Source organism: Dysidea avara, chromosome 1 (assembly GCF_963678975.1).
Source record: "Dysidea avara chromosome 1, odDysAvar1.4, whole genome shotgun sequence".
NCBI lineage: Eukaryota > Metazoa > Porifera > Demospongiae > Dictyoceratida > Dysideidae > Dysidea > Dysidea avara.
The window spans coordinates 20,006,924-20,034,562 of record NC_089272.1 but is presented as its reverse complement, the minus strand read 5'-3'; the positions used below and the strand labels follow the sequence as shown (position 1 = coordinate 20,034,562).

General features: G+C 35.8%; 1 protein-coding gene across 1 annotated transcript in view; it reads left to right on the top strand.

The window, feature by feature from the left end:
* Positions 1 to 27,639, top strand: part of LOC136266458 (uncharacterized) — a 95,443-nt gene that overhangs the window by 64,421 nt on the left and 3,383 nt on the right. Inside the window, exons 26-60 of the mRNA XM_066061505.1 lie at positions 83 to 234; positions 588 to 706; positions 767 to 963; positions 1,011 to 1,136; positions 1,191 to 1,303; positions 1,356 to 1,422; positions 2,756 to 2,910; positions 2,964 to 4,091; positions 4,208 to 4,522; positions 4,668 to 4,949; positions 5,243 to 5,545; positions 5,689 to 5,967; positions 6,446 to 6,699; positions 7,180 to 7,381; positions 8,059 to 8,159; positions 8,283 to 8,390; positions 12,272 to 12,338; positions 12,656 to 12,781; positions 13,524 to 13,809; positions 17,632 to 17,701; positions 17,748 to 17,816; positions 18,039 to 18,180; positions 18,724 to 18,846; positions 20,071 to 20,140; positions 20,251 to 20,353; positions 22,309 to 22,373; positions 23,374 to 23,500; positions 23,995 to 24,086; positions 24,438 to 24,549; positions 25,933 to 26,089; positions 26,143 to 26,224; positions 26,389 to 26,455; positions 26,506 to 26,609; positions 26,927 to 27,056; positions 27,439 to 27,480. Of these exons, the coding sequence (XP_065917577.1) occupies positions 83 to 234; positions 588 to 706; positions 767 to 963; positions 1,011 to 1,136; positions 1,191 to 1,303; positions 1,356 to 1,422; positions 2,756 to 2,910; positions 2,964 to 4,091; positions 4,208 to 4,522; positions 4,668 to 4,949; positions 5,243 to 5,545; positions 5,689 to 5,967; positions 6,446 to 6,699; positions 7,180 to 7,381; positions 8,059 to 8,159; positions 8,283 to 8,390; positions 12,272 to 12,338; positions 12,656 to 12,781; positions 13,524 to 13,809; positions 17,632 to 17,701; positions 17,748 to 17,816; positions 18,039 to 18,180; positions 18,724 to 18,846; positions 20,071 to 20,140; positions 20,251 to 20,353; positions 22,309 to 22,373; positions 23,374 to 23,500; positions 23,995 to 24,086; positions 24,438 to 24,549; positions 25,933 to 26,089; positions 26,143 to 26,224; positions 26,389 to 26,455; positions 26,506 to 26,609; positions 26,927 to 27,056; positions 27,439 to 27,480 (5,935 nt within the window). The remainder of the gene's footprint in view (positions 1 to 82; positions 235 to 587; positions 707 to 766; positions 964 to 1,010; positions 1,137 to 1,190; positions 1,304 to 1,355; positions 1,423 to 2,755; positions 2,911 to 2,963; positions 4,092 to 4,207; positions 4,523 to 4,667; positions 4,950 to 5,242; positions 5,546 to 5,688; positions 5,968 to 6,445; positions 6,700 to 7,179; positions 7,382 to 8,058; positions 8,160 to 8,282; positions 8,391 to 12,271; positions 12,339 to 12,655; positions 12,782 to 13,523; positions 13,810 to 17,631; positions 17,702 to 17,747; positions 17,817 to 18,038; positions 18,181 to 18,723; positions 18,847 to 20,070; positions 20,141 to 20,250; positions 20,354 to 22,308; positions 22,374 to 23,373; positions 23,501 to 23,994; positions 24,087 to 24,437; positions 24,550 to 25,932; positions 26,090 to 26,142; positions 26,225 to 26,388; positions 26,456 to 26,505; positions 26,610 to 26,926; positions 27,057 to 27,438; positions 27,481 to 27,639) is intronic.

Here is a 27,639-nt window from a genome sequence, read left to right as displayed (position 1 = left end):
TTGTTACAATAGTATTTAATAATCATTTTATGTGGCCCAGAAGTACTAATGACATCTATTGTTATGCATGGCTATTGTACAGGTGGTATCTGACTGGCCATATATCACTTCATTGTGGATCGCTTTATGGAAATGGGTCTGGGCTTTCATTTTTAACTGAGGGTGAAAGAAGTGTAATCACTAAGCCCATTGATACAACTTACGCCACCCATGTCAGCTTTTACCTGATGTTTGGTAGGTTTTATATGATATAATGTATGATAATACACATTAACTTGAAAATGTAACCATGGTCTTTGTGTTCCTAAGTGTGTACAGGCAGTTTGCATTGTATGTATGTATGTATCTCTACTTTAGTATACTAGCAAGGTTTGAATTTGTTATCTTAATCACGTGATCCATACAGAAACACCTGCTGCAGAAAATGTATTTACATACCTGTATTTCCTGTATGTTCAGGATTATACACATTTCTGGCACTGTATAATCAAAGCTGCTGAGCTATATATAGAACATGAAAATAATGTGGTATACAGTTAGCACATAAACTTACCTATGATTGGATTTCATTTATTTGCTTATTGCAGGTGGTGATTTTTGCAGTGGAATAAATGATGGTAACAGAGGAGTATGGCTTTCCTATAGTAATAGTGACTCCAATGGTTGGGTACAAATTGCATTCTTTTCTGACACATTATATTTTTCTGTAAGTAACAGTTTTGTAGTTGTGTAATACTTTGCATAAACTATGATGTACATGCCCCAGAGTGCTAAAAAAGTCACTGAAGAATTACCATTTGCTGCTCGAAGATCAAATACTATGTTGAGGTGGCAACAACCAAACCATAGTTTCCGTATCCTGGTTGATATTTGGTCAATTGATGAGATAACAGTATACAAAAGACCAGTAAAGTATAACCTGCAGTTTAGCTACACTACTGGTTGTATTACCAACACATCTGAGTATGTTATCAACGTTAAGGCTCTTCACATTACATCACACTTCATAGGTTACAAGTGGAGTATATTTCAAGTTTTACAAACTGTGGATGGAGGTCAATACATCAGTTTATACCACCTACAACTTGTAGTGATCTTCAAAGTACATACTTGCAGCCAGTACAATTTTTGGCAAGGTGGGTACACCAGGGTATGGTCACATACAGTGGTTGATAATGCAAAATTCATAGTTCATGGACAAGGGTGACTCTATCATTACCACCTGAAGCATTCGCTGCTGACACTCAGTTTAGATGGAGAGGTCAAGAAAACTGTCATGATTGCCACATTTCATTGGATGATGGTAAAATAAATAATGTTAGGTTTATAATTGGATATACCTTTGTTCTTTACAGTGTACATTAGGCCTGGTTGTCCCAACAACTGTAACAATCAAGGAGTCTGTGTTAATGGAGAGTGCAGGTTTGTGTTTTGCTACTAAGGCCATACCAAGTTAATTTTATAGTTCAGATTTCCTCTAGTAATTCTTTACAGCAGTAGAAGTTGGGAAAATACAATGATGCCCTGTAATCGCTCCCAGGGGCATACTCAGGGGTGTAAGAACACACCTTTGGATTTTGCATGCTATGTACTCCTAAGAATTTGCAACCTCAGGTCTCACAACTGATCCACTGGGGTATGTACTTTATCTCTGCTTGTATGCTTTTCATATTTCTACTGTTTGAAAGACTCTAATAAAGCAGTCAGCCAATTAAATGAATACTTTTATGAGGGCATAAGCCATAAGAGCAGCCACTCCATTCAATTTCAATCACTTAAGGTCTATGTATGAGTTCAGTTCATGTGACCAGCTCATTGGGAAAAATGCAGCTGAATTTCACTGTCTTTTCATTCAAGCATGTATAGTACATATGTGACCCAGTGGGCTTATAGCCTATTTAAAAGTATCGAGAAACGCCGGTTTTAAGTATTTAGTGTGTTGTAGCTTGCCAATGGTTGAAGCTATGTGTACCAAATTTTCACACATTTTACACCAATTCCTTACCTTCCAGAGAATCCAATGTGCATGTAGCCAACAACTAAGTTTCCTGCCATTTTAGATAGTTTTTAAACCGAGGTTGACTGTATCAGGCGAGCTGCAAATTGGGTGGGATGCGGGGGCCCTGGAAGGCAGGCAAGATGGTGTTCAAAAATTGGAAAGGAAGGCCAAGGGATAAATTAGGCCAAGTTATGGGCCATTGAGGTCTCAAAACTAGCTAAAATGAAGGGAAATTCACAACAAAGGTACTTATTCAACACCACAGAGCTGTACAGCCACATACAGTCATCCCCAGGCTGACTAGAGCTCCATTAAGGCCCCACACCACACGTACGGATCGTCACTGGGCTTGGGAAAAGCAGCCAGCAAAACCAGACCACTCAAGTCTAGCTGATTTTGATTGTGGAATTAGATAGTTTATTCATGTAGCTTTGTGTCCTGGGTGAAAAATCAAATCTGCTGACATGGGCGATAAGACCAGTTTTCTCAGACTGGGTCACACATTTTGATTTTTCAAGGTACAAAATATATAGAAGCATTAGTTTTCCAGGCTTGTTCTAGCTATACCTGTGAATATCTGCACAATATACAGAAATGTTCAGCCATATTACCACTCAATTTTATGATTTATGTGACATTTTCTTACTTGGGTGAAAAACTAACGTGCTGGATCCATGTAAAACTCCTACTTTATTTAAACATAATGTAGTTTAACTGTACTGTCATGAACTACTTGTATTTCTATTTTTTGTGCAGCTGTTTTGATGGATACTCAGGACCAGCTTGCATACCAGCATCTACTGTAATGGAATTAAGGGAAGAATTTAGCCAGTATCCTTTGAATCCACTCTTATGGAGTTTTGTAAGTGGAGACAATGGAAACTTGCTTTCTCGTTGTGGAAGACTGACAGGTACATATTAAATTACTTTTTTAAAATGTAAACATTGCTTAATATTTTTGCAGGGCTGTATTCCTTATCATTTAGTGAAAATGCAACAAGGGAACTTATTACTGTGGACATCAACACTGTAGATTTGTACTTTATTCAGTTCATGTTTAGACTTGGTGGTAGGGGCACTGGTAGCAACTGCAACTCACCAAGTGATCCATCAGAGAGTGTTATCTTTCAGTATTCCATTGATGGAGGTGCTTCTTGGGATAATGTAGACATCTTGTGTTATAATCAATATCAAACCACTACTCATTTGACTTATGAGCTTACACCACAATCAAAAACTGTTGCAACAAGGTTTAGGTGGTGGCAGCCATCCCACAATGGATTACTTCAAGATGAATGGGCAATCACTGATGTGTACATTGGTGGAAATCTTGTTCATAGCACAATCATAGAGACATTTGACCCAATTGATAACAATTACTGGCTCTTTTATTCTGGAGCAAGCCTCACAGAACATTGCAGTTCTCAAGGAAATGCATTAGTTTTTTACAGAGATGGATTTGTTTCCACTAGAGATTTCTACATCACCAATAGACATGTTATACGATTTGAAGTCAATCTCTTAGCATGCAGCTGTGATCCTCCATTTTCAAATGCTTCGTTTATACAATTGGAATATTCTGTTGACAGAGGAAACAGCTGGAGATCACTAAGTGCTGAATCTGTGTTTTCTCCAACAATTTATCAACACTGGCAAAGTGTTTCACTTATTGTTCCTAATGCTATAGCTGACCAGACAGTTAGATTACAGTGGGTACAAAGAAACACAGGTTATTCTTGTTGGGCTCTTGATAACATCATGATTGAAGCTTCATTAAATTTCATGCTAAGTGTTGTATCATCACGTAGTATTCTATTGTCATGGGAACCTGCTGTAGTTGACCCACAAAGTGGTGTAGTAGCCCGTTATCATGTCATTGTTATAGAAACTCAAATGCTGTACTTGACCAATGGAACAGTGGTAACACAGAGGGGAGTAAATAGGAATAGAACTTATGATGCTTTGGAGACCAATACACAATTAATTGACAATTTACATCCCAGTTATAGGTACACTGTTAGAATAGCAGCAGCCACTGCAACAAGAATGGGTCCATTCAGTGCTGCTAAATCTATTACTACTCTGGAAGATGGTGAGTGAAATGTATAAACCTGTCTACATACTTCACTAGAATACATATTAATACATTGTGACTGTATTAGATGTATGGATGCACTGAATGAAATGTTTATGTGTATCTCTGCTTAGCACCATCTGGAGCTCCTCTAAATGCTTATGTGACTATTCAATCATCAACTAGTATTATGTTGACATGGGAGCCACCCTTATTAGATCAACAAAATGGCAGGATTGTTGAGTATCACGCTGTGGTCACAGAAAGTCTAATTGATGGAACATTAGTGGAAATTAGTAGGAACTTCACATACAATGCTACAGATGTTCGAGCACAGCGTATCGCCATGCTGAGTCCTAATCGTAACTATGCAGTCAAGGTGGCAGCAGCAACAAATTCAGGAATAGGTCCCTACAGTAATGAAGTGCATGTGACAATACCCGAAGATGGTGAGAATATTGTTATGTACTAAAAAATACATGCAGAAGTGGAATTAGTGTAATTATGTATATTGGCAAATCTATTATAGTCACTTCTTACATAGCTAATGGATTACATACAGAGCCATTGGTTGTTGTTTTTTTTTCCTTGTAGGTACCATACCACCAATGCCTCCTAGTAATGTAATGATATATGGAACACCTAGTTATCGACCAGGTAGTTCACTACAACTGAGATGTGCATCATTTGGTGATCCACCACTTGTGTACATGTGGACAAGGTCCACATATGGTGTGAATAATCCATTCCCATCCAACATCATTACTAATAACAACATTCTCTACATTAATAATATGACAGTCACTGATGGAGGAACTTACATTTGTACTGTTACCAATAATGTCGGAAGTGCTAGCACTGCAGTTGCTATTCATAGTAAGAAAGAAATCTGTGGTGGTATATGAGTAATGTCAGACATAAGTTTAATACTGTAATAGGTTTTCCTGTAATATCAACAATATGTATCACTTTTGCTGTTTGCTGTCTCAGTGTTAAGCTAGCCACCATTCAGTGCTTAAGTAACACTAAGTACTGGTGTTGCAAGTATGTTTAGTAATATAAGCCAGGTGTAGTCTCATTCGTTAATGGTTAATTGATCCTAGGTCTATCTGTATCTTATTTGTATCATGTCACTTGCTGTCTGTGACTTGTTCAAATTCTTGTTATAGCATTGGAATCATTGTCAACTTCTTTTCAAGAACAATCAGTAAATGTTATGCAGACAGTTCAACTTACATGTGAATTTAGAGGAATTCCTTTACCAACTGTTAACTGGTCAGCACCACCACAAGTGAATCTAAGTGGTGCCATTGCTAGTGGTAGAATTTTAGTTACAACTGATCCTACTATCAATCACAGAATAGTTTCTGTACTCACAATACAGACAGTACAATTGGAAGAAGCTGGCAGATACACTTGTACTGCTGAAACTGTAGGACTATCTGAATCAGTTATCTATGAGATAACCACAGGTAAGTGGCCACATGACATTTTTGTCAAGTGAAATATTTACCTTATATGTGTGTGTGTTCATGTGCACATGAGTATGTGTGTGTATGACAGGTGTATATGAGAAAGTTTCCATAATTACTGGATACATTTCTTTATTATGTAGTTCCATTGCTCCAATCAACTGCTCAAAGTATTAGAACTTTAGAGAGCCAGCCAATTCGGATGGATTGTATACCAACACCTTACAACATTGCAGTAACTTGGATGTTTAATGGAATTCCCATATTAGGTCAAAGTGGGATTTCATTTGCACCTGCAAATTTAGATCACACATTGATCATTAGTAGTGCTGATGTGCATGATAGTGGAGCATATCGTTGCCAAGTTGTTGGAACCTCTTTGGTGCCAGTTTCTCGTACCATTTTACTAAATGTGTTAGAAAGTATGTGAGGACGCCGTGTGCATAGTATGTAGTTATTTGTTTAATAATTTACCATATGTTCAATTGTGATAATTACTTCCATATTTGTACATAATTAATATAAATTATCTGGAGATAAATAATATTCAACAACATAGAAATTAAGACTCACAGTTCCATTCAGGGAGGCATTGGAAACCTTAACATGAAGATTTTTTATGCAAACATTTCTCCATGTTCTTATCACCAAATGCAATGAGTTTCACATTGCAAATGTCCTCTACCCTCAGCACCTTACATACTAACTTTGCCAGCACAATATTGTATTTAACAACTATTTACAAAATCTACTAAACCAGATGTGTACTGCTATAACACTACATATGTATGAACTTTAAATTACTTTGTTTGTTTGCATGTTTATTATAAGTACCCACTATGGTAGCACATCTACGTACATACCATGCACACATGTTAGTATTTTTCTTTGTCCATTTAGCTTGTGAGCCAGAATACAGTCATGGACTACTTTGGGGAAGACATCAGAGCAACCAACTAGTCCACATTAGATGCTCAGCATTTCATTCAAATTTCCGTTCAGGAGTGTACATAACTAGGATGTGTGATGAGAATGGAGAATGGGGTGAAGTGGACTTCTCCATGTGTACAATGAAAACAACTGCCACTCCTCTTATTGTATTTGAAGTCAACACTACTACATCACCACTTCGTACATCAGCTATTGTAAATGAAGTATGTAAACCGAGAGTATTATTATTGATATCAATTGATTAATGGAATTATAAAAAGCTTGGCTTTATATAAATGCTTCATTTAAAGGTGTCTATATGTGACTGAATTTGACAAAACCAGGCTTCCACACATCTAATTCTTTGAATTTAAACAACTATAACTTAAGCAGTCAGCATGCTACTGAACTAAAATTTTCACGCAACGCTTCTATAACCTTACAAGATTACAGGTTAAAATGTGAAGCCGATGGAATATTGAGATATGCATGATCTCTCACAGTCATATAATTGGATGCATGCAGAAGCCTGGTCTTGTCAAATTCGGTCACATATGATGCTTCAGTTTACTTGTGTTACCATCATACAGATATTATCGATACAGTCACTTTCAAAATAATATCATTGGTGTGGTTTTTATGCGTGCTACTGTGTTTCCTTTTTATAGTTGTTCATTTTATTACATATGCACATTATCTTTCAGATGACATTTTCTGTAGCTAGAAGTGGCTATGATATTGCAAATTCTTCACACCAAGTGTTTACTGTTTCATCAGCAACTATTGTTATAGTATCTGTAACCATTAATAATGCTGCAGTATCTGACAGCATTACATCAATAATATTAGAAAATCTCATCACAGGAAATGATCAACCTCCACTGATTACAGCTTTTCAACCTAAATGTATGTATAATGTACTGTAAAATTTATCTAAGTTATTTGATTATATAATGTGACATCCTATTATGTAAATTTATTGAATGTTATTAGCTACTTTTAACAGCTAGTTTGTGTACTGGCAGACTGTGTTGCTGCATGAATGTGAGAGCAATTAAGCATCTGTGATAATGTTTTATTGTCACAATAAACATTTTTTTGATTCTAATCACTTCATCAATGACGTGCACACTATCGCAGTAGTGAAAATTCAATTCTCTACCACGTAGCTACATGTAAATTAAGTGTGCATCCTTAAGATGGAGTTTATATAGTTTAATGTTTGGTAAGGGTAAATTTGCATGGAGTATGAGGTGAATGGCAAAAATCAGACACTATGCATGTACTGTAGTAACTCTATTTTGAGCCCAGTTATGTTAATTTGCATTGTCATACATTGGCTTGCTTCACTTATCTAGTAAATGTATACACTGCTTGCTTCTCTTGTCTTGTCTCAATACTGCATTCATTATATATAAACCATCCTACTTCTTCTATTTTTGCCGATAATAAATTTGTCAACTTTTTTGGCATACAGTGTGAATTGTTTAAAAATTCTAAATTCTAAATAAAATTACTATATATTATAATTACATTATAACCTTTTAAGCTGTATTGTGCTTACTTATTATATATGTACACAGATCAATGCTCCTGTAATGACAGAGTGGAAATGAACTCATCAAATTCTATTTGTATTGGACCAAGTGTATCACCATGTACTATGGTTGATGGGAGATATCAGGTAACATAATATAAACTGTTATATACTTTAAACTAAGAACTCATTTTACATGTATGTATACAAGCATGCACACAATATAGTAATGCTAATTATGGTATGAACATTGTTATCTATTAATTATAGTGTGCACAACCAACTTATGCTGGAAATGGAAGATGGTGTGGATTAGATTCTGATAGTGATGGATATCCTGATGTACAGCTTGATTGCCCAGATCGTCACTGTGAACAGGTTAACAGTACAATGTATGCACTATGCTTAGAAATAGTAACAGAAGACCTGGCTTTCATGCACATTAAGTCAAACAAACTACAAATGGATTTGTGTACTCATGGCTTATCTTCTTCATCATGCAGTATTTACTAATAGTAGGGAAAGGGTGTGTATTTGGGGAGGTGTTGAAGCGCCTCTCTCAAAAACTTTACAGCGTGCTAGCTGGTAATTTAGAAGTATAGGTTCAGGTGTAATTGTCTTGTAAGCATAAATATAGCAAATATCTAGAAGGGCTGAAAACGTTAACTAGTCATGACTCAATCCACAGACCACTCAGTTAGTGCATTCAAATTAAGTCCACCAAACAACATGACTGAAGTCACAAAGGAGGAATAGATAGCTAGACACAATTGGCCTTTGTCAATATCTGTGCTGAACAATCAAAGTAGCAAATTCTACTGTGGCTACGTGATCAACACAACCGTTGTTTACTTGTGAATCTTTCTACATAGTTATCTATGGTGCGGTGCAGTAAAGAAGAACTGTATTAAATGAAAATTTGCCTGTTCCTTGACCATAATTTCGACTACCTCTCATAAATTTTTAGTAAAACTAAGCCAATCTTTCCATATTTTCATTCATTTCACTCAGGCTAGGATAATGAGTTTCTTGAGCTTATAGGATTCAAGACGCGTGGTGTCACTCGTGGTATAGCTTGTATCGTGTTCACCATACCAGTGCCGGGTCCAGTCCCTATAACTAGCTAGCTAACTAATTATAAAGTAGAAAACATGCACTAAAACTGTTCATAGTTATATGTCACTGGGTCTGCAAAAGCTCGACACAATAGCACAAGCCTAAATTCAAGCCTAAATTTTCCTTGTAAAGCATTGAAAACAATGGGTGAAAATATTTGCGCATTATTGAAAAATTTCATTAATTTTTTGAATGCCTAGGACTAACAATAAAAACCTGGATATCATCTATTTGTCTACTCAAGAGGGGGTGGAAAATCTTTGTTTTGTTGCAGTAGACCCAAGGATATGCAAGTTATGAGCGTTGTTCATGTCACATCAAAACGGTTGTATGTGACTGATTTTTCTTTTCGCATTTGCCTTTGTATGCAATAGAAAGAGGTAAAAAAGGACAAACGTACCCAGTAAATGATTCCCCTATCCATGGCAAACACGATGGTGAAAATTTCAGCCCAGTACGTCAATCCATTCATAATGCACCTATCAATGTCAAGCCCCACCTACCCCAGGTCAGGCAGAGGTGGGATTGGTGGGGATTTGCAAATGCTAGATGACAAATTGTCCACCCTTGGGGACAACTTTGAGTTACAAATCTCCTACTAATTCGTATTTTTTATCCCATAAATAAATAACAATATAACCAAGTATGACTAATCATGTTGTTAATGCCCCTGTTGTTGACTGGTTGGGTGACAAATCCCCTACAAATCCCCACTTGCTCCCTGATCTGGGGTAGAGTAACTCACCTAATATTGGATGGGCTCCAAAATTGGACACGATTACTTGAGCTACAACAGGAATTTTTGAACAACTTATATGTCTTTAGATAGTTCAAGGCTGTGGGACTTTGGACACTAAGTATCAGCTTTCTCGGCTTCTCTATCAGCTTTCTCAGCCCTGCAAAGTCATTTCCGATTAATACATATATCCCGGAAAAAAGTCAATTCACGGACACCCACAGTTCACAAATAACACTAACATCCAATCAACGGTTTTACATGTTCACTTTGTAGATCAACTTATTTAATTTCTAAATATCACCAGGTTATTTAACCAAATCCTTTAAATCATGGATTACAAAACAAATAAAATGAGACGTTACTGGAGTAATGATCACACTATATACAGAAACTTGATTAAGCATACATTGTTTGAGATAAGTTTACGGGAAATGTGTACTGTATACTTTTATTAACACCATATATTTCTGAACAATTAAATTCAATTATTACTCCAGTGATGTCTCATTTTGTTTGGTTTGTAATTTGTGATCTAAAGGATTTGATTAAATAAACTGGGAATATTTAGAAAGTAGATGAGTTGATCTACAAAGTGAACATGTAAAACTTTGGATTGGATGTAAGTGTTACTTGTAAACTGTGGGTGTCCATGAATCGACTTTTTTCTGGGATATATGTGACCTGGCCTGCGAAAATAGGGCATGTGGGCACAAACTACACCCCATCACTTTACAAGTCATATCTCAGTATTGGAAAAGTATAAGTCTATTCTGTAACTTGCCTCATGATGCCAATTACATTCTTACTAAGAGCTGAAAATTACAATGCCATAGCAAAATGGTACGAAAAGTTATGAGTGATGAAAGTTTGAAAAAGTAGGCAAAAATCATGTGCCCACATGCCCTATTTTTGCAGGCCCAGTCACATATGTATTAATTGGAAATGACTTTGCAGGGCTGCTGCCACCAGACAAAGAAGCCGAGAAAGCCGATACTTGGTGTCCAAAGTTCCACAGCCTTGAACTATCTAAAGACATATAAGTTGTTCAAAAATTCCTGTTGTAGCTCAAGTAATCCCGTCCGATTTTGAAACCCGTCTGATATTAGGTGAGTTACTCTAAGTGGGGCATGACATTGATAGTTATAACCGTTTTAGTAATTAGCTAAGCGCCTGTAATATATTTTCCCTATACTTGCTGTACAAATCAATTTTTCTGTTGTTGCTACTTTGTAGGGCTGTATCTCCAAAAGTCATAGGCGTATGAGGCTGAAAATTTACCAGAGGGTACACTTGGCTAAGTAGATTATAGATATTTAATAAACAGGAATTCAAAATATGCACTATTGTGATGGATTTTCGCAGATCCGGTCACATATTTTCTTTGATTGTCATGCACTTCTAAGATATGGTTCAATGAGTCTAGTTCTGGTCCTCTAGCTAGCTACTTTTAATAAAATTATGAAAAAATATTTTCGAAAATCCATTGTCATTTTAAAATGTTTCATAAGTTTAACCTTTCAAAAGTTTTATGCTGGCTATACGGTAGGATGAAATGTTACATCTGTTTCCACTATCCATGCATTCCTGCCATATAATTTCTACGCATATAGACATGTTAATGTTGCTTGTCAGTTTAACCCGGTCAGCAGGTCTTACCCTGTTGTGAGCGGGTTGCCACCGTCAACAGATGGTGGTTGTTTTGGTAGGTGTGCAGGGTTCCATGGATTCTCCTATTAATTCTCAAATAGGCCCCTTTTCAACAATTTTACATGATGTATACAGCATGTTTTACTACAAAGGCTTGGAGGTAGGAATGCTTGGGGATTCTAACATTTTCTGAAGCCACAAGAATTTTTGCATGCCACAATGTTCCTAATAGAAACCCTGCACTGTCACACCCTGAGCTAGCCTCAAGATGGAAAAGACAATGGAAAAAAATGGGGGATTTACTAAGCTCCCTGCTGGGACTGTCTGTGGTGCATGCTTCACCTCCCCACACCCCTGTTATTAATTTTATTTCTTTTATTTATTATTATTATTATTATTTTTTTGGGCAATACATTACATTAAACCCCACCGAACAATCCCTTTGTGATTATCATCTTCTAAAAATACTAACATGAGATAGTTGGTAGAGGGGAGTGGTATGGGTGGCACAAGATTCGCTAGCACCATGTGTTCTAACACCTCTCCACGCGCCTTTTTCTTGTAACGCATGTGCAGTGTTATTCTCCAATTATTGCCAACCCTTCTCATGTGTGTGCCTGCCCAATCTTCCCCCTAGTCATGGTGGAGCTTCGGCTTAGTCACTATCATAATACACTCACGCATGCTTGACTGCAACATTAACCTAGTTTAACTAGTTAAACTCCATTTAATCATGTAAGCTGTTGTACAATTGCAGGACGCATGCCCAAATGTATACAATGAAAATGATATCAATATTCCTGATCCATGTATGATGGAGCCAGGTTAGATTACCTTGTTGTTGTTGTTGTATAATTATTATATTGACTGATATTAAATTTTAATTTTAGTGCAATAAAACAGCATTCTCTAATAAAGCTGCTATTGCTTAAATATACTACATGTATGTGCTGTATGGATGTAAAGGGTGCTTTTAGGACAAGACTCAAATTAGGAGGCAGTTTCTCAGCTTTATAAATGGCAATAACTATTTACTATGATGGTTAGGTAATTTAAAGGATGCAGCACAATTAGCTGTCAGACTTTAAGTACTGGCCACTGTAAAGCAGAAATAATAATAATTATTTATATTCACAAATAGAAACAGATGATACAACTAGTACAAGTTGTGGACCAGAAATTGACACTTTTTGGGGAATACAATGGCATCGCACTAGTGCTGGATCTACAGCAGCTCAAAAATGTCCTGGACTTGCCGAGGCAACTGGTACATACTATTAAATGAACGTATATACTCCTGTATAGGCTCTTTCCATTCACATGCTACGTAAGATTAAATACACATTTTAATGGGTGAAGAAATTTTAAGCATTTATAACTATGTATGTAAGTATATGTATCTGTGTATGTGTGTATGCATGTATATTTGTTTGTGCTGTATGCATATACTGCTCAGGCAATATCGTGGGAAAGTGGTTTGCACATGGTTTTGATACCCACCCAGTTAAAAAAGATATGAAATGCTTTGACTTTGTATATTGAGCAACACCGAGCTTTACATTGTGGGCTTTAGTTTACAGGTCTAGTTATAGGCTCAGTGCAGTTGCTAAGTTTTGAAAATGTTTAGTTGACTAAAAGTTTTGGCCCAAAAATATTGCTGATATATGTACCCTCAGCCCTCGCTCATGCAGCCTAATTTCAGGTGTATATCAGCAAAATCCCTCACATTCGTGGTATAGATATTCCATACATACCTACTGTACATACATACATGCACACATGCATACATACATACATACATACATACATACATACATACATACATACATACATACATACATACATACATACATACATACATACATACATACATACATACATACATACATACATACATACATACATACATACATACATACATACATACGTACATGCAACATACATGCATATATATATATATATATATATATATATAATGATAACTTATGGCATTTCTTTTCTGTTTTTAGGAATTGCTTACAGGAATTGTTTGTCAAATGCTCACTGGGATGTAACTATTGATGTATCACAGTGTCAAACTGTTGAGTTTATGTTGTTAGATAATCGTGTCCAAGAACTTCAAGATATTCTTAATTCCAACACTGCTAGTGATACTAGAGATCTCACAGTCATGTTTGATGTTGCAGAAGTCCAAGCTGTAAGTGAAGAACTGACAATGCTTACTGATACATCACAGGGACCTATTCTACCAAGTGACGTTAGCACTGCTAATGCTATTCTTAATACTCTAATAAGGTAAGTTAAAATTGCTAAGTGTTATCATAGAAACTTTCCTTTATGAGAATCGAGAGCTATTCTCTAATCGAGCAGTCAGTTACTCTATTAGAGCAGTCACATAATAAAGCAATCAGACATATTTTCAATATGTTTAGTTAAAATCATTACCAAATTTAACCTCTGAATGCTATTTATCTAATTTTCTGTAAGGGCATCACTGCTTGAAGTATCTTAGTTTACTACAGTGGTATATCCCCAGTATATGGAACAGTTAATTGTTTGTTATTTTAGTAGTTTTTCAGTAAACCCGCATTCACTGATGTTTTACTGAGAGTTTAAACTTAGTAAAATAATTATGTTCCATATACTTAAGTTTACTGACACTTTACTATCAGTATAACTACAGTAAGGCATCTTAACAAATTAATAAACTAAGAACCTTCAAGCAGTGCATGCCCCCAGATTCTTCCAGCAGAACATGCTTTGTATGCTAAGCGTGTGCTTCAAGCACTGTGCAAATTGTATCAAGTAGTTACCATTTTTCTTTGCCCTTTTATTGTTGTTCTGCCTTGTATACATAAGTTATTATTTTTAGTACTTAAGCAGCATATACGTACTTATAAGTAAATACCTGTCTTCTGATTTATTACCCTGTTATTTATAATCTAATCCAAAACAGCCAAGCTGTAAAAAAAGTGTGCGGCCCTCAGAAAGGCTATGGTGAAAAAAGATGTGAAATCCAAGGTGGCGGCCAAGAAATGGCTGTGATGGTAGGTTAATGGTAAAAATTTTAATAATGACAATTCAGGTAAATTTTGTGAAGCGGCACAAAAATTTACCTGAATTGTCGTTATTAAAATTTTTACCATTAACCTACCATCACAGCCATTTCTTGGCCGCCACCTTGGATTTCACATCTTTTTTCACCATAGCCTTTCTGAGGGCCGCACACTTTTTTTACAGCTTGGCTGTTTTGGATTAGATTTCATTTCTTTTTGTATTTGTATACCCCAAAGCCGGCCTATGGCCAGCTTTGGGACTTTTTTAACCTGTCTTTTTTTCTTTACTACAGGAAGAAGAAAAGATGAAGTAGATGTACTTTAAATATTTTATCAGTAAATGTACAAATTATATATATAATACATATGTGATCGGATTTGCGAAAAGGGGTCTTCCACACACATCCAATTTGCCAACTTTGACAATTGATAACTTCAGATTGGAAAGAGCTATTGCCTTGAAATTTGGACAGTGGTGATTTCTTTGCAGCTGAACTCTCTACATGATAGTTTCTTTGTAGCTGAACTCTCTACAAGGTAATTTCTTCTAGCTGATCTCTCTACAGGGAGATTTTTTGTAGCTGAACTATCTACAAGGTAACTTCTTCTAGCTGATCTCTCTACAGGGTGATTTGTTTGTAGCTGAATTCTTTACAGGTGATTTGTTTGCAGCTGAGCTCTTTACAGAATGGTTTCTTTGTAGCTGAACTCTCTGCAAAGTAACTTCTTCTAACTGATCTTTCTACAGGGTGATTTGTTTGTAGCTGAACTATCTACAAAGTAACTTCTTCTAGCTGATCTCTCTACAGGGAGATTTTTTTGTAGCTGAACTCTCTACAGGTGATTTGTATGTAGCTGAATTCTGTACAGGTGATTTGTTTGTAGCTGAATTCTGTGCATAGTGTTTTGTTTGTAGCTGACCTCTCTTCAGGGTGATTTGTTTCTAGCTGATTGCTCTACAGGTTGATTTGTTTGTAGATGAACTCTTTACAGGGTAGTTTGCTTGTAGCTGAACTCCTTACTTTGTGTCTAGTTTGTAGCTGATCTCTCTACAGGGTGATTTGTTTGTAGCTGAACTCCTTACATTGTGTGTAGTTTCTAGCTGATCTCTCTACAGGGTGATTTGTTTGTAGCTGATCTGTCTACAAGTTGATTTGTGTGTATATAGATGATCTCTCTGCAGGTTGATTTGTTTGTAGCCGATCTCTCTACAGGTAATCTGTTTGTAGCTGAACTCTCTATAAGGTGATTTGTTTGTAGCTGATCTCTCTGCAGGTTGATTTGTTTTAGCTGAACTCTCTACAGGGTGATTGCTTGTAGCTGAACTCCTTACATTGTGTCTAGTTTCTAGCTGATGTCTCTACAGGGTGATTTTTTGTAGCTGAACTCTCTTCAGGGTGATTTGTTTCTAGCTGATCTCTCTACAGGTAGATTTGTGTTGATTTGTTCATTGCTGATCGCTCTAAAGGTAATTGATTTGTTGCAGTTGAACACCCTGCAAAGTGTTTTGTTTGTAGCTGATCACTCTAAAGGGTAATTTGTTTGTAGCTGAACTCTCTCCACAGTGACTTGTGTGTAGCAGAATTCTGTGTAACTGAATTCTCTAGAGAGTGACTTAATTGTAGCTGAATTCTCTACACAGTGCATGACTTGTTTATAGCTGAACTTTCTTCAGTGTGACTTGTAATGTTCTGAATCTCTATAGTGGTATATTTGCTTAACTCTCCACATGGTGACTGTCTTCTTGCTGAACTGTCTATAAGATTAACTGTTTGCAGCTGAACTCCCTACAGAATAACTTGTGATGTAATAAAATTCTATAACGGAGTAAATAAATTAGCCGAATGCTCTATTAGGGTGACTGTTCTATTAGAGTATCTCGATCTCGCATTTGCTACACGGAGTTGGCTTTCGAATCATAACTCAGTGGTTTGTAATCCGATTCTTCTGTACTACTGCAAGTACTTTCTATGAAGATTATTCCAGCTATACACCGATTTTCAGCTCATTGCTCTAAGCGGTTTGCCTAATAGGCGTGAAAACTAATACTTTTTTATTCATAAAAATCGATCGCGTAATGCACCTATCAATGTTAAGCCCCACTACCCCCCTCCCGGGCTTACTAAGGGATTAGTGGGGGATTTTCGCCGATTTGATCAGAAATTTTGCCCCACTAGTGGGGCATTTGACCGTTCGAAATTTTAGGCGTTTGCTTTTGCTTGCGAGCTATGAGAATTGATCTGTTTCCTAAAGTTTATTCCAGCGATACTACATGGAGATTTGACCACTAGTTGTTCCCCAGTGGGTGGAGAATTTGATTTTTCAAAAAGTCAAATCCCCATCATTTCCCCCACTACGCCCGGGAGGGGGGAGGTGGGGGATAACATTGATAGGTGCATAATTGTGACACAGGTTGGGTTTTGTGTCATATCTCCGTGGTCTTTATCTCGATTCCTTTCAAACCACCAAAAGGCACTCCTACGATGGTTACTCCATCTACATAGCAATTTTCAACTCATTCCATGAAGCGGTTTACCCTGTAGGCGTGACAACAAATCGATCTTGTTTTACGCGAATAATCGGTCATAACTCCTGAACCATTCATCGGATTTGTACCAAAGTTGATGCTAGGATTCGCCTTTGGACTCCCTTTCTGTGTGTCAAATTTCAAGGCGATCGGAGTACGCGTTTGCTTGTTATAGCAATTTTTGCAAGTGTGCGAAAAGACGAAGAAGAAGAAGAAAAAAAAAACGAAGAAAAAAAAACGAAACTGTGGCAGCTGGTATCTCGGAAATGGCTGGAGCGATTTCCTTCAAATTTGGAATGTAGACTCCCTTGGCTGGCGGGCAACTGTGTAGCAAATTTGGTTCCAATCAGATAAGTGATCACCGAGATACAAAGGTGTGAAAATGACGTTTTCGTTCTTCCTGTCAGTATACTCACGGTGTGGCGCGCCGGCTTCTTGGGCCGCACGACACACTACCGTGTGTCTTGATGTAACTACCTTACTAGGTAGGATTCTTGCTTTATATTCTAAATATTTGTACTGTTATGTACACAGTGTTACAAGGACTACTAGCATGCAGATGGCCTCAAATAGCACTGAACAAGAACTTGACCCAATTGTAGAGGTATGTAATACTTATGGTTGTAATAATGATTATTGTAATATGACAGACTGCTTCAATTACAATTGACAATTTGATCAGTAGTGCATATTATCTTCCATCACAAGCATCACAAAATGTAAGGTAACTGTGTATCATTGTTCATACTTTCATTCACACACTGTACGTTTATAAGTATTGCCAAGTACACAAATTATTATACAATATACATTCTGCAAGACAAATGGTTCAAATAAATTATGTAATATACATGCATATATGAAAGCATTGCTATTTCCAGGTATAGTAAATATTTACTTGTATAATTAACTCATGGGTTTGACTGTAGTATGCTTTACAGGTTGAGTCATCTCCTTCTGCAGAAGATTTGCTCATGAATATTGAGAATTTTGCCATGGTGATTGGTGATGTGTTACTAGCTACCTCTTCAAATGGTGGTAATGCTACCACAGCTAGCAAAACAATAACAAGAGAGAATATAGGTAACCTGGTAGACTTAATGTACATGTATGAATTGTTTTTTAGTAATCATTGTCATTTGGTCAGGTTGTGTTTAATAAAGTAAGGTATACATTTGTGATAAACAATAATTAATGTAGAACACACTTTTATTCCTTACTTATAATAATAATTTTATTGACAGTTACCTATTGCCTTATTATACAGTACACAGTATGTTCACACAAATAACTTGTGGGCCACATGATCACTTTTGTACAATTGTCTTCTAAATATGTATGACTTGGTATTGATCCATCCTTTTGATACTTTTGTAACTTACAGCTTTTATTCAACTAACAAGTACCAATGTGTGTGCATCTTTACGCATAGCTACACGCTGTAGTTAGCAGATGAATCATTTTAGGTCTGTACCATTCATCACCATCTATTCTGCAACTAAATTACCTGACTTTTAATATGTTAACTATGTATATTTACTTTCAAATACTTCTTGTAACAAACGTGTACTGTAATAAGCTTGTCCTTTCCATGATTTTATAGTTGTCAACTAATTTTGTGTGTAGTGTTCAATGCTCAACTGCCACCAGTAAATCCAGAGTTGATCACCGATGTAGTATTTCCAGAAGTTGGTGACACACAAATCACTATTCCTGCTGATGCTATCATTCATCAGAGAAGGACTGAAGGTAAATGAGTATATATGCACATGTATATGTGTAAATGTAACAAGTACAATTCCATTGTGTGTGGTATGTATAATTATTAGCAAACAAACTAAAGGCATCGGTATGCTACAATTCCTGTAAATTGACACCTCTTTGTTGCTATAAGCTAGAAGAAATGGACATAAAGAAAGACAAAAGTCCAAATTGATGCATTGTATACCCTACAGTATGCATTTAAGCCCAAGCAATCTTAGCAATGTCTAAACGTGCCCATAACAGTAGCCATTATTGAGTAACGCTTGTCAGAATGCAGCAGTTTGAAAAGTCAATCAATCACTTGGTAGTAAATTACAATCAACAAACTTTTTATAAATTTTGTTAAAAGCATTTTAGAGTTATATTGAAGGTACATTTGAGCTTGAATATACCTAACCAATACTACCAAGGTGCCTTGAAGGTAATATGAGGCCGTGGTGGATACTAAACACAGACTTTCATGGTCCCTATGTTTTTAGTACTAACTACTGTACAAAAAATAATGCATTGTATTTGTTTGTATGTTTAAAGTTTAAAGAAATAGGGGACTATGACATGTACCTGTACTTTAAAATAATTATTATTAATAGGCCTGAGTCAAATATGATCAAGTTTTTTCCAAAATGCTTTCAGCATTTTCCCAAATTTTCACATATTGTGCTTTTCAGTGTTCCCATGCATTATACTCCTAGTTAGCAAAATGTCTTACAATAATCTTCGAGCACTTTAATTAGTGAATGCTCTATTAGAGTATTTCACTACAGAGTGACTGTGTTCTATATATTAAAGATTATTGATCTAAAGAGCATTTGTGTGCTCTATTACAGTTGCATATTCCACTGACTGCTCTATTAGGGAGTAGCAATCTATTTTAAAGGAATTATGCTCTATAGTTTGAAATATCCAGCTATTATGTTGGCATAGCACTCTAGCCCATTATGCATTTTATTATCGATGCTGGCATATTTGACACAGGCCTATTTCATTAATATTAAAATACATTGACAGTTTATAGCTGTTACTATTTAGCTTGTTAAGACTAGCACTACAAGACTATACATTTTACTTTATAGGCTTCCAGTATGTCATTAAATTATTAATTTAAGAGAATAACTTCTCAGCAAAAGATGGGTGTCTACCAAAGTTGCTTTATGAGTCTCCACATTTAGTAGTATAGAAATGAACTGTAGTACTACATGTTTTATATAGGAACACGAGCCCCAGTTGTCAGCTTTCTTGCAAAAAACCTTCATAATCAGCTAAATAATGTATCATCAGGGTGAGTGATTGTACGTGTGACATTCAGTACATGTATGTTAATTTGTTTAATGTATCATATCCTACTCATTGTTGAGGTATTGTTTTACATATTCATTCTATTTATTGTAGTGATGTGAGTGGAATTGCGGCAGCTATGTTGATTTCAAGTCAGATTTCTTATGAATTTATTGAGCTTCCTGAGAATGGTTTAGTGAAATTAAAATTTGATAATGTAAGAATATAATAATATGCTATGCATAGATACATTACATTCATGTATTATTAATTGAGCACCTACAGTTTGTATTTTTATAATAATTGTCAACAAAGAGAAATGATTAAGATCACTCTTAACTACAGTGTATACTCCTAAAAAGCAAAAAAAAAATTCCCTATTTTATTTTTCCATAGTAATAATAGAGGAATTTCAAACATTATGGTAGTACTGTTTAAGCAATCTAGGGACCCTCCAAAAATGATGTACACCGCCTAAAATACCTCCTTTAAAAATCATTCTAGAAACATCTTACATGACAAAAATCACCTTATGAAATAATTAGTCCATCTAACATCAAGTACAGCATCAAAAACAAGAAAACATTTACAGGCAGCTTGATATAGAATTTGAAACTTGAAAATCACCAAAAAAGCTCAAAGTTTCATGTGCCTGCCAGCCTGCCTAGCTGCCTGCCTGCCTAGCTGCCTGCCTGCCTAGCTGCCTGCCTGACCACAGTGGCAAGGCTGGAGGCCAAACAAAGCAGTACACAGCCACCATTTTACGCCACAATAACAAACTCACCAGTGGGATGTGTCTTTTGGATGTGTCCCCTTTGCATCTTGTCTTTCCTTTTATTCACTTCATTCAGGCTGGTCTTGTCCTTCATGCAATGAAACCACATTGAGGCATTAATATTATTTTCCCCTATCAGCACTTTCTTTGAGAGCATATTATTAAGATGCCACAAACTTATTTAAGCACTTATGCTCAGTAAATATCTGTAACTTCATGATAGGTTCAATACTATACCAATTATTATAAGTTCTTGGTTGATTAATTGAGCACCAAGATCACATCTCTTAACAATCTATTTACTCAATCACAATGATTACACTCCTAATTATTGGTCTAGTTGTATTCATAATGCTAACACAATGAGTGACACACTCCTGGTAGGTAAAAACTGACTCGAGATACTCTAATAAAGTGGTCACCCTAACGGAACAGTCATGCATGTATAGGTGTATGCTATAGCAAAAAACCAAACAAACTATTAAATTGTTAATTTAAAAATGAAGTAGGAATCCAAGCAATAAAAGTAATGAAAAAAGAGATGATGATGGTGTTTACAGCATATAGCTCTGTGGGAAAATCTGTACTTTGGCATTCAACAAAATGACTGGTATAACATGCCAATGTAGGGATTGTCCCACTAAGCTATGTTGTAATACATCTAAGCTATGCTCTCATTCATCTCTTGTTTTATTACTTTTTATTGCTTGGATCCCTACCTCATTTATAACTTTTAATATACTAGTTTAATTAGTTTTGCAATGCAGTTACAGTGTATGTCCTCAACAAGTAATGTTACAAGCTAGTAGTGATCATTACAAAGAGATCATCGCCTAAAGTGCTAATGCAAATCAAAAATGTTAATCTCTACTTTAGCCATGCTGGTTTATTACTAATTACATTGACTAAAGTATGGATTGTGCTCAAGTTATGATCCTTCTTGTTTAAGCAATTTTTGTTGTACTCCTTAGTAACAACTTCTCTTACACTTGTTAAGTGTACCCTATATGTGTATAACGATTATGTGAGGTAGCCTAGTGGTAATCTGCTGTTGGAGGTATTGTGCAAAAAGTGCGTGCAAATGATTTTTTGTATTATTCTTATGTGATAGGCAACACACTAAGCATACTACCGTGAACTAAAACCTTCGCTACTGTGAACCAAAACCTTCGCTACTGTGAACCAAAACCTTCGCTACCACGAACCAAAACCTTTACTACCGTGAACCAAAATCTTCATACTGCAAGTATAGGACTCAAACTCGCATCATGCTGTATTAGTCTCTCAGCACATTGAACTCATGCAGTATTTTCTATACACATGCACAGTAGTGCTGTAAATAGTAAACATACATATTGTATGATTACCAAGCTGTATATAATTTCTGTGTTATATAGTTTGAAAACATCACTGTTTTGAGTCCACAATGTGTGTATTGGGATTACAACTTAACAAAAACAAGGTGAATTTATTACACATGCAGCCAGATTTTGCAAAAATGGATCTTTTTCCACACATTCACTACACAATTAAAAAAACATTACTTTGTTTTAGCAAAACATAGAAACCTTGATAATTTTTGCAGATACTGAATCTTTGAACAAGCAGCCTTTTCCAATTTCTGAATGTAAAAGCATCATAGTTGGAAGAGTGAATGTGTATAAAATATCCTTTTGTTTTGCAAATACAGTTACATACAATAGCTATACTGATTATTATGATTCAGCTATAGTTGTATAAATGGAACTTGTACATGCACATATGTAACACAAGACAGATAATTGTCAGACAGCTGAGGGAATAAAGTTATTTGTTTGACATGGTTGAAAGTACTTAATATACTTGTGGGTTTATACCGTAGTAATATCAGTACTTACCAGGTTCAAATTGCTTTTCCTTCCTTTACTGATTTAGATTGTATAGTGTAAAACAGGGATTCACAAAAGTGATTTAATTCCCATAGGAATTAATAGCTTTACATACAGGCAATAAATCGGGCAATCCTTGATATGAGGCCAGGGTTTGAGTGGACATATCTTGCTAACTTGTGTTATCAAATCACAGCAATATTAGAATGCAGCCAGTTTGTCTTGAACTCTTCATTTCTGTGGTTGCCCAGGCATAATTTTTGTGGCACTATCGCTAAGGACCATGCCAAGGTCCAAGAATGTTTTTAAGTCCATGATGATTGAATATTGGCATGAAGATTATAATATTTTGTGAACTGAGCCTGAAATTGTCTACTGCTAGCCCCATAACAAAGTTACTGTATACTCATAACAAGGATTGTCCATAGTGACATCATGCACCATTGTTAATTCCTATACTATATTGTGATACATTCAATTACCTAATATTTGATAGCTATAAGTATACATAACAAGATTAGTCCACAATATACACACATGCTCTGTTTATATGGGGTAAATTATGTTGCATTTATCATGTTTATTTATACATAGTAATGAGCAAGTAGGAGGATGGTCTACAGATGGTATTATACAGGATGCTGATAGAAAATTACCAGTGTTGTGTAGCAGCACACACTTGACTAGTTTCTGTGTGTTAGTTGGCTCAGAATCAGTTCAGGTATTACTATGTGTGTGATAGTGAACGCATGATACTGTTCTGTTGTAAAGTGGGAACTCTATAAATAATATGTATGCACACTTTCATTGAATAAGTATCATTTTTATGCTTCAAGCATCACTGCTTAAGAAATTTCTGCCAGAAGAATTACTATAGTTACACTGGCAGTTGTCAAATTTAGATACCATTCTAGGAATAAATTTAAGTATTGTATTGAGGTTGTCATAGTGGTTCCTTTAAACTTCGCTAGGTTGCCTGTATATCACAACAGTAGTTATTGATCAGGACAGATAGCTATATGCTTAGCTCACTGATACAAATGATTTTCCTTAAGTTTAGGATTTAGATGCATTAGTGCTGTTAGCTGTTGGATTGCTGTATACATTTGTTTGGTAATGAGAGAAAATGGACCTACAGGGGTGTATAGTGTAGAATACCTAAACGAATTGCATCTTCTGAACAATTATTTACATTTTTAAATATTCATTGTGCAGGAAATTCATGCACTCCGTATTGTCAGCTATATCGGTTGTGGCATATCAATTGTATGCCTGCTGCTCACCATCACAGCAATTGTGGTGTTCAGGTAATCATGAAGTACAGCTGTATATTATTTATTGATGTGTTCAATTCTTGCCTTGTATGTCCAATATCCATGCCAAAACTGTACAATGGTGCAGTTAAAAAGTTGTGGAAACATTGTGTGCAAGTCTTTCAAGTGTTATTATGCAACACCAAATTAATATTTCTCATCTGCCAAAACCTGTCTGCAAATATGTTTACACAGATGGTATAGAGCATTCATGTTCATCTTTTGATAGTAATTCCACCAGTATGTCCAGTTCTATTTGTTATCTAGAGTATTAACCATTGAATACAATATTAAACTAACTATATATGTCCTGCATGTATATTATTGTACTGTTTTCATTCACAGGAAAAAAGCATTTGAAAAGAAACACAACAAGGTTCACCTAAATCTTTCAATTGCCCTTCTACTTGGTTTGGTAACATTTGTCAGTGGGATTGAAAGTGCTACTGGAAATAAGGTAAATATGTCCTTTTAGCTGTAAAAGCAGTGGAAATGGGGAGACAGAGAGGCATAACCTGCCGACTTTTATTGATCAATGCTTATAGCAATGATCAAAATGCCCTAACAAAGCAGTCAACCACTCTAATAGAATAGTCATATTATAATTATGTCTATTAAACCTGTGAGTGGCCACTGTACCGTAACTGAGATCTGAAACTTTTCCTGTGTACATGCCCCAGACCCCCAAAATACCATCTATGATTCTTGTATGGCTTCAAACTCCATTGTGTGCTTTAATTGTCAATATTGGCCCCTTCACACTTTGGCCTTCTCCATCCCCCTACAAAGCTTATAATTGTATACAGTATGTATATAATAGCCGCAATACTAATACTAGTCAGTATACCAATATAGAGTACTATGACTGTGCTAATATATGTGTAATTTTACATTATAACTTTAAGTTAATGGATATTTTAATACGAATTTATATTATATTGGTAAGAATTGGTTTACCAAGGAATGTAAGAACATTTATAAGTAGCTTTTGTGGTATACAGGCATGACAACAAGTTGCATTTGCAATTTCAGTACTATATATGTTGTGATATTCACCCCAATGTGTAGGAAACCTAATAGACCATGCGCAAATTCCTAATTATGGCAGCTTTGTGAAGATAATATCATAGATATACAGATAAGTATACTTGCATGGGATTGGAATCATCCAGTTTTTATTTGTGCCAGATTATTGTTACTGAAAGTACGTAGCAATATCTTCGAATTTATGATGCAGAAGACTAGTTCTACTCTTGTGACTACTTCCTAAAACACTATAATTGAGTTGCCGTGCGTTATAGGTTTGGTTTCTCCAGTAATGGTGCTTACGCTTCGACCAGTCGCATACCCACAAACCAGGCCCAGCCACTAATTAACCAACCCTTTCACGAGAAAGGCTTACTAACAACTAAGCTACTTATTGACATTTTATAGAAACACATTGTTAGGTGTGTATTTTACTATCCCTCCTTTTTTGAAGGGAGCGACAATGATCCAGCGAATGCATTTGTATTAAAGTTAATTGGCTTATGTGAGATGATTCCAATCCCAGGTATTTGTCTGTATATCCATGATAATATGTATGAACTTTGAGGAAGTGTATCTAAGAGATGGCTGAACTGATTTAACCCCACCTCAAAGAAATTTTAATAGCAACAATTGTTTTTGTTTATGCCTATGCATATCTCAGTTACGAATACATGAAAACTGTGTTACTTGGTTCCTGTATAGTACACACTTCTCTGTTGTGCACCCACACCATCTTCCTGTGGCAGCACAATGTACAACTATCATTTGTCTTGATATACAGCTTTATATGTATCTCTATTATACCTCATAGGTGGCTTGCATACTTGTCACAACCCTGCTACACTACTTTTTCCTTGCTGTTTTCTCATGGACACTCTGTGAAGGAATAATAATATTTGCAATGTTTGTGACAGTGTTCTACCATGGTTTCTTCCAACGTATGAAATTCTTTCTACTACTTGGATGGGGTTAGTTAGCTACTAAATGGTGCTTAATAATTCTACTCTAATGCTATACACAGGTCTTCCTATACCAATAGTGGCATTGTCAGCTGGACTTTCATATGAGCACTACGGAATATCTGTGGATGGCAAAAAACTGGCGTAAGTGTTAACACTATAAAATGTGTATTATGTAATAGTCTGAGTCAAATCATGTGACAATGTCGTGTTACCATTAATTACTCACTGGCTAAAAAATTGCAATGTTTTCAATGATTAATCAGTCATGTCTACTGTAAATGTACAGATCATTGATTATCTCTCAGGTGTTGGATTTCCAATGATGATGGTGCTATTTGGGCATTTACTGCTCCAATGGCATTGATTAATCTGGTATGTAATCATGAGAAATAGAGACTGATTATTATATATATATTCTGCAGGTCAATGTATTCTTTTTAGCTGCTGCTGTGATTAAAGTCTATAAATCACGGAAAATGAAGTTTAAAATGAATGCTGCAGAGAAATCCAGATTTGAAACAGCACGGTATGATGACCTTATCTCTACTGCAGTATAACATGTACTTGGTTTGTAATCTACCGTATTCTTAAGCTATACAACTGACAACATGTATTTATACAAGTGGCAGATTATACTATAGGTTTTATGTGAACTTTTGAGAAAATTCTGTTAGCACAAAAACCATCAACTGGTAGCCATATAAATGAGCCACTATAAAAGTACTGTTGTTGTACTATGTGAATAAAAAAAAGTCATACTATTTAATAATTGAACATTTGCTACAAAAATTTGTTAGCACTATTGTAGTTGGCACAAGTATTTATGTGTCTTTGTACTTTTAGGGCCATATTACTAAGTATCTTAGCCCTTCTACCATTACTCGGATGCACCTGGATATTGGGACTATTGTTTCTGGTTAACAGTGAATCAGAGGCACTGGCATGGATTTTCACAATAGTGAATTCAATGCAAGTGAGTGATATAAAAGGTACCATTGAATATCTGAAAACTTATTATGACAACTTCTATACAGTTGACAAAATCATTGTAGTTGTATAGCTATGGTCATCTGTATGTCAACTATGCTCCAAACCTGTGAAGCATTAAGCCCATGAAATAAATAAACTTTGATTAGTGACATTGTAAATGAATTGAAGTCTGTACAAATATTATGTTTAAATTCAAGTATACTGTAGCTATAGTATAGAGATAAATTTTTAGCACAGGTTTCAGCTTTAATTGTGACTGTTTTACATAGTTCAATCCAATCAAGAAACATGTCATTGTTTGTATCACACACTTTTATCATATTTAGTGCCATCACATATAGCTTTACTATTCTGATCTCCTGTAGGGATTTGCAATATTCTTTTTCCATGTTGTGAGGAACAAGGAGGTAGGCATTATGTAGTTGTATAGTCATTTACATATATTATGTGTTATGCAATTAGAACCACGTATTACAAGTATACAAAAAATTTGGAATTTTCAACTAGAGTAGGGACCATTGTACATTGTTAAAAAGTACTGAAACAAGCTGGAGTAGTGCGTGATA